This window comes from Trachemys scripta, chromosome 6, assembly GCF_013100865.1.
Source record: "Trachemys scripta elegans isolate TJP31775 chromosome 6, CAS_Tse_1.0, whole genome shotgun sequence".
Taxonomy (NCBI): domain Eukaryota; kingdom Metazoa; phylum Chordata; order Testudines; family Emydidae; genus Trachemys; species Trachemys scripta.
In genome coordinates, this window is record NC_048303.1 from 32828818 (window position 1) to 32836083 (window position 7266).

General features: G+C 42.6%; 1 protein-coding gene across 3 annotated transcripts in view; it reads left to right on the forward strand.

Moving 5' to 3' along the window:
* SETD9 (SET domain containing 9) overlaps nt 1–5609 on the forward strand; it is an 18384-nt gene extending 12775 nt beyond the window's left edge. For all 3 annotated transcript variants that reach the window (XM_034774347.1, XM_034774349.1, XM_034774348.1), the window contains exon 6: nt 5252–5609. In XM_034774347.1, the coding sequence (XP_034630238.1) occupies nt 5252–5339 (88 nt within the window). In that variant the 3' untranslated portion in view covers nt 5340–5609. The remainder of the gene's footprint in view (nt 1–5251) is intronic.
* The last annotated feature ends 1657 nt before the right edge of the window (nt 5610–7266 follow it).

Below are 7266 nucleotides of genomic sequence, written 5' to 3' on the forward strand. Positions count from 1 at the left end.
CCATCATACCATCCCCTCCATAAACTTATCAAGCTTAGTCTTGAAGCCAGATATGTCTTTTGCCCCCACTGCTCCCCTTGGAAGGCTGTTCCAGAACTTCACTCCTCTGATGGTTAGAAACCTTCGTCTAATTTCAAGTCTAACCTTCCTGATGGCCAGTTTATATCCATTTGTTCTTGTGTCCACATTGGTACTGAGCTTAAATAATTCCTCTCCCTCCCTGGTATTTATCCCTCTGATATATTTATAGAGAGCAGTCCTATCTCCCCTCAGCCTTCTTTTGGTTAGGCTAAAGAAGCCGAGCTCTTTGAGTCTCCTTTCATAAGACAGGTTTTCCATTCCTTGTCTCATCCTAGTAGCCCTTCTCTGTACCTGTTCCAGTTTAATTCATCCTTCTTAAACATGGGAGACCAGAACTGCACACAGTATTCCAGATGAGGTCTTACCAGTGCCTTGTATAACGGTACTAATACCTCCTTATCTCTACTGGAAATACCTCGCCTGATGCATCCCAAGACCGCATTAACTTTTTTTCCAGCCATGTCACATTGGTGACTCATAGTCCTCCTGTGATCAACCAATACTCCGAGGTCCTTCTCCTCCTCTGTTACTTCTAAATNATTCCAGATGAGGTCTCACCAGTGCCTTGTATAACGGTACTAATATCTCCTTATCTCTACTGGAAATACCTCGCCTGATGCATCCCAAGACCGCATTAGCTTTTTTCCAGCCATGTCACATTGGTGACTCATAGTCCTCCTGTGATCAACCAATACTCCGAGATCCTTCTCCTCCTCCTCTGTTACTTCTAAATGATGAGTCTCCAGCTTATAACAAAAATTCTTGTTATTAATTCCTAAATGCATGACCTTGCACTTTTCACTATTAAATTTCATCCTATTACTATTACTCCAGTTTACAAGGTCATCCAGATCTTCCTGTATGATATCCCGGTCCTTCTCTGTATTGGCAATACCTCCCAGTTTCGTGTCATCCGCAAACTTTATTTGCACATTTTGTGCCAGGGTCAGTAATAAAAAGACTAAATAAGATTGGTCCCAAAACCGATCCCTGAGAAACTCCACTAGTAACCTCCATCTAGCCTAACAGTTCACCTTTCAGTATGACCGGTTGTAGTCTCGCCTTTAACCATTTCATTATCCACCTTTCAGTTTTCATATTGATCCCCATCTTTTCCAATTTAGCTAATAATTCCCCATGTGGAACCGTATCAAATGCCTTACTGAAATCGAGGTAAATTAGATCCACTGCGTTTCCTTTGTTTAAAAGATCTGTTACCTTCTCAAAGAAGAAGATCAGGTTGGTTTGGCACGATCTACCTTTTGTAAAACCATGTTGTATTTTGTCCCAATTAGCATTGACCTCACTGTCAACTACTTTCTCCTTCAAAATTCTTTCCAAGACCTTGCATACTATAGATGTCAAATTAACAGGCCTGTAGTTAATTTTTTTCCTTTCTTAAAAATAGGGACTATGTTAGCACTTATCCAGTCATACGGTACAACCCCTGAGTTTACAGATTCATTAAAAATTCTTGATAATGGGCTTGGAATTTCATGTGCCAGTTCCTTTAATATTCTTGGATGAAAATTATCTGCCCCCCCACCTATTTAGTCCCATTAAGCTGTTCGAGTTTGGCTTCTACCTTGGATGTGGTAATATCTACCTCCATATCCTCATTCCCATTTGTCATCCTACCATTATTCCTAAGATTCTCATTAAAGACTGAGGCAAAGTATTTGTTTAGATATTGGGCCATGCCTAGATTATCCTTAACCTCCACTCCATTCTCAGTGTTTAGCGGTCCCACTTCTTTCTTTGTTTTCTTATTTATATGGCTATAGAATCTTTTACTATTGGCTTTAATTCCCTTTGCAAGGTCTAACTCTACTTGGCATTTGGCCTTTCTCATTTTGTCCCTACGTGTTCTGACCTCAATAAGGTACATTTCCTTGCTGACCCCTCCCATCTTCCACTCCTTGTAGGCTTTCTGCTTTTTCTTAATCACCTCTCTGAGATGCTTGCTTATCCAGCTTGGTCTACAATTCCAGCCTATGAATTTTTTCCCCTTTCTTGGGATGCAGGCTTCTAATAGTTTCTGCAACCTTGACTTGAAGTAATTCCAGGCCGCCTCTGCCTTTAGATCCACAAGTTCTTCAGTCCAATCCACTTCCCTAACTAATTTCCTTAATTTTTTAAAGTTAGCCCTTTTGAAATAAAAAACCCTAGTCACAGATCTATTTTTGTTTATCCTTCCATTTAGATTGAACTGAATTAGCTCATGATCACTCGAACCAAAGTTGTCCCCTACAACCATTTCTTCTATGAGGTCCTCACCAAAATCAAATCTAAAATGGCATCCCCTCTTGTTGGTTCAGCAACTACTTGGTGAAGGAATCCATCAGCTATCACATCCAGGAAAATCTGAGCCCTATTATTACTAGCACTTGTCCTCCAGTCTGTATCTGGGAAATTAGTCTCCCATGATCACACAATTCCCATTAGTATTTACTTCATTAATGAGGTCTCTATCCATATCTAAATCAGATCCCAGTGGTCTGTAGCACACCCCAAGCACTATCCCATGGGAGGCTCTAGTAGCTTTCTTCCCCAATATGATTTTTGCCCAGACAGACTCTGTCTTATCCATTCCATCACTTCGTATTTCTTTACAGTTTACCTCATCATTGATATACAATGCTGCTACACCACCTTTGCTTTTATTTCTGTCTTTCCTAAACAGCACATACCCTTCAATACCTGTACTCCAGTCATGACTATTATTCCACCATGTTTCGGTTATCCCTGTATCATCTGGTTTCACTTTCTGCACCAGTAACTCTAGTTCCTCCATTTTGTTACTTAGGCTCCTCGCATTGGTCTACAAACATCTTAATTTTTGTTGTTTGTTTGGCTTTGCTCACATTCTTTACCCGATTAGGCACAGACATTCTACCACCAGTATCACTATTAGACTGGTATCTACACTACCCTTCCTCCTTATGTCCATTCTCCTTCCCACGGCTGTATCCTTTCTTACTTCGTTTTCTTCCCTCTCAATGTTAAAATCTGGCGTGGAGATTACCTGGACATCGTCCAACCATCTCCCTCAAATTCCTAGTTTAAAGTTCTCTTAATTAGTTGTGCCAGCCTCCAACCTAGAAATCTATTTCCCTCCCTACTCAGGTGAAGTCCATCCCGAGACAATAGTCCTCAGTCCTCTGGCCTCCCAGTGGCCATACATCACAAAGCCCTCCTTATAGCACCACTGCCTGAGCCACTTGTTGATGGTCATAATCTTGTCACACCTTTGTTGCCCTTTTCTAGGAACAGGCAGAATCCCACTGAAGATCACCTGAGCCTCAATTTCCTTAACCATCTTCCCCAGCCTGGCATAATCTCCCTTGATATGTTCCAGCAAGAATCTAGCTGTATTATTTGTTCCCACATGAAGGACAAGCAGTGGATTCTTTCCCGCTTCCATTAGAATCCTCTTCAACCTCAGGTCCACATCCCGTATCTTAGCACCCGGCAGACAGCACACCCTTCTGTTCTCCGGATCAGCTTTGGTTACAGGCCTGTCTATCCTTCTCAGTAAGGAGTCCCCAATCACGTAGACCTGCCTTTTCCTAGTGATGGTGCGATTCTCCAGTCTATCCCCTGTTCCCTGTGGCTGCAAGTCCTCTTGATTCCTATTCTCCCTTGCAATCCTCTGCAACCCATCCCATATCCTCCTGGGGCTCATATTTGGTGTTATCTCCATTGACTCTTTCCCTCTTCCTATAGGGCTAGCTGCTCTTCTCTTCTTCCTTGCCCTCTCACCTTCAGCGACGACCTGCTGAACCCCTTCTTCATTTTTCAGGTCTTCAAACCTGTTCCTGAGCTCTGTTTCTCCTTCACCTAGCCTGTCTTTACCTCTGCCTGGTTCTCTTAGTCACATGCTTCCACTATTCACTTTCCTCACCTAGCAGTCTCCCCTAAGAGTTCTTTGGTCCTGCTTCCATCTGCAAGTCTGAGCTTTTCCCTTCAGCCTCCTCATGTCTTTGCTCCATCATTTGCTCGAACCCCTTTCTAAACTCAGAGTTTCCACCTGCATCTCCAATCCTCGGATCTTTTCTTCCATCAGCTCTATCAAGCGGCACTTCATGAAGACAAAACTCTTTTCAGGGACCCCTTCCAGGATCATGTACATGCCGCAGCTTCCACATTCAGTCATCTTCATTGTGTCTTCCACTGCTTGGGTCACTATCACTGCTGCCTCTGTATCTGTCATAGCCTTCTCAACTAAGTCCTGTTAGTCCGGGAAACACAAACCAAAACAAACCCCCCACGAGCACCAAAACACTGCCAGAACACCACACACTCCCTTCACTAGCCTGTCTGTTCCTCTGCCTGCCTCTTAGTCTCTTTCCCCCCCCTTCCTTCCCTTCCCTTGCAAACTCCCCTGTTTGCTGGCATCTGGGCCGCTGCCTGACTACCTTTATAGGACCCCTAGTCAGAGAAGCCCCGCCCCCTAATCAGGACTCCGCTTCTCTCGCAGCACACTGCCCCTACCAGCCTCTACACATACACATACAAATAGCTACACATACCTTCTCCTCCAACAGAACTCCCACTCCCCTGTTTACAGCCCTTGAAGAGTTGAGATAGCGTACATGACAGTAATACTACTTGGCACTTAGCATAGACAGGACTCTCACATTTAATATTGTGCCAGCTAGTTGTGATTCAGCCTAGGGTTCACCATGTCCAGCTGACACGATGTTAAACACAACAGCAGCTTTTGATCCATAAACTAAGGTTTGTGGGAAAGCTACCACTCTAGTCATATGACCTGGTAGGACAAGGACTTCAGCTGACTGGTCTCCTCTCCAGGGGTGGCTTGCCTGAGTGTAGGTTTATCTGCAATTGGTGGTAGGTGTGTGTAGAACAATGCCCTTGTGCTTGATCATCCTTGCCATAGCCCCTGCCCTGTCTGCTTTAGTATCTTTTCCTGTCTACTTTGTAACAGTATTTACATGTAAATGTTTTCTGTGCTTTTCTTTGATTAAAGATTGAAATTGGACACAAGTATAGCCTATCATTTGACAGCTATATTTATACCGTAACAAAGGACTTCCAGTTCTTCTGTGTGAACTAGAATTAATATAGCCATAACCAGTCTTAGCATCTTACCATGATCAGTTTAAAAAATTGTGAAATGCCCCTTTTTACTTCTCTTGTTTTGCAGCCCCTTGAGGTGTGTGGTTCTTGTCGCTCTCAGAGAGATTAAGCAAGGAGAAGAGCTTTTTTCTAATTACTACACCATTGTCAACTGAATCAGTGAAACCATGGATTAAAGAATTCTTTGCCATTAAGATATTTATTGTGTGTACACTTGGCATCTGTGTAATGGAGAGCTGTGCTTTCCAATTCAAAATGGGCTACAAAGCTGTATTTTCATGTAAATATTATTTCAATTTTGATACAATTGTGGAGGTTTGCAGCTGTTTACATCATTAAGTTTACCGATGCTAATGATACTGCTAGTTTAATTGGTTTTCAGCTAACTGTACAATAGCTCATTAAATTAAAATCTAGTTTCTGAATATGCTATTTCATCTTCTGTTTTGTCTCTATGCACATCACTGTGATCCATTTTAAACCTCTAACCCATTCTGCTGTTCTTGCTATAATGGACATAATTTATACAAAACATCTCCTTTCAGTAAAGTGTGTCTGCTTCAATTGTGTTTCTAAGGGGATCCTCCGCACACCACAATTTTTCATAATTGCAGGTGCAATTAGATCATATTAATGGAACATTATATTTGAAAAATAAGTTCCACTCTTACGGCCCCCCCTTATTTTTTATAGCAGCAGCTTTCCCTACACATTTCTGAGGTGTGCCGTTTCACATGGTGTTTTGAAAGACTATTTTCAACTACAGTTTAACTAAACTTATGCCACTGAAGTGTCTTTTTGAAAGCAAGTGTCTAATATTTTTGCTAACGTGATCATTCCCCAACATAATTTCTTTGAAGCACTATTTGAAAATTTTATTTTCATAAACTCTAGAGAATGTTTCAGCCTTGAGGTCTGGTGAAGCAATGTCTGATTCCCCCAGCCTTTATTCCAAAGCTGCAAGCAAACCTCCCGTTTTGTTTTGTGGGTAGGGTCAGAACACAGCCCTGGTTCCAGTACATGCCATTTCCCTTCACAGTGCTAATGTTAAACAGGAAGCAGAGTGGTCTGCTATTCTCACCAGTGTCCAGTCTCCTCTTCAGGGGCCAACCTGGAACCCGCTTCCCTTCTTTGCCATTTGATCTTCTCACCTCATCTGAGACTGAATCATGAATTGCTTTAGAGGGGCCTAGTTTTAGCAGAAGATTGCTAAGTGCAAGGCCATCTCCTCAAGAGATCAGAGCAAGCAACAAAGCTGGTTGACCTCTGCAGAAGAGCCTGGATGCAAGGACAGTAACCAGTGCCTTCTCTTTCACCCCCAAGAAGACAGTGCAGCTCTCAGACTCTGTGGCTATTGTATCTTCTTGTGTGTTTGGCACAAAGTGAAGTTTACAGCCATATGGAAATTACTAGTCTTGGCATTTTAGAAGAACTAGGCCTTATCTATGTTTAATCTCCAAGCATCAGTGCAACCCAAAGCCATTAATTGTCATAATCCTACTTGTATGGTAATAGTGTTAAGAAATTATCATTTGAAGTATACTCATCTTAAAACTATGGAGGTCACATTTACTGGTGTTTTACTCAGAATGGCTTCCTTATTCCAGCACTACTTGCTCTGAATGTTATAAGGTAATTTAGGACTGCAGGCCCTCAGCTGCATTCTGCAGAGTGTGAGCAGAACACATGGGGCTGGCTCCTCCTTGTTAATGCTGCTGAAAATGAGAAACCAGCTAAACAGCCTTCTTAGGGCCTGCTTCTATGTAAGAGGAAGCAAGAGGCCTCATAAGAACCTGGACTAGATCTGGCATTGGCAGCAAATATCTCCCTGCTGGTAGCAGGAGAGAACCAAAAACTATGCTTAGGAGAGCATAACCAGCAGCAGGATACAGCTGTGAGCTACCAGACACACCCAGGAGGTAAATCAAGGTGGTGAGAAGCTGAGCAGGTGCTGGTGGTGGTATTGAGGTTAAGCAGACATGAGGGGATGGAGAAAGATACAAGAACAATGCAGTAAAGTGGGAGGACACGAAATGACAATCATAAAACTTGTGCATTTAGCTTTCTGTTACTTAGCTACAC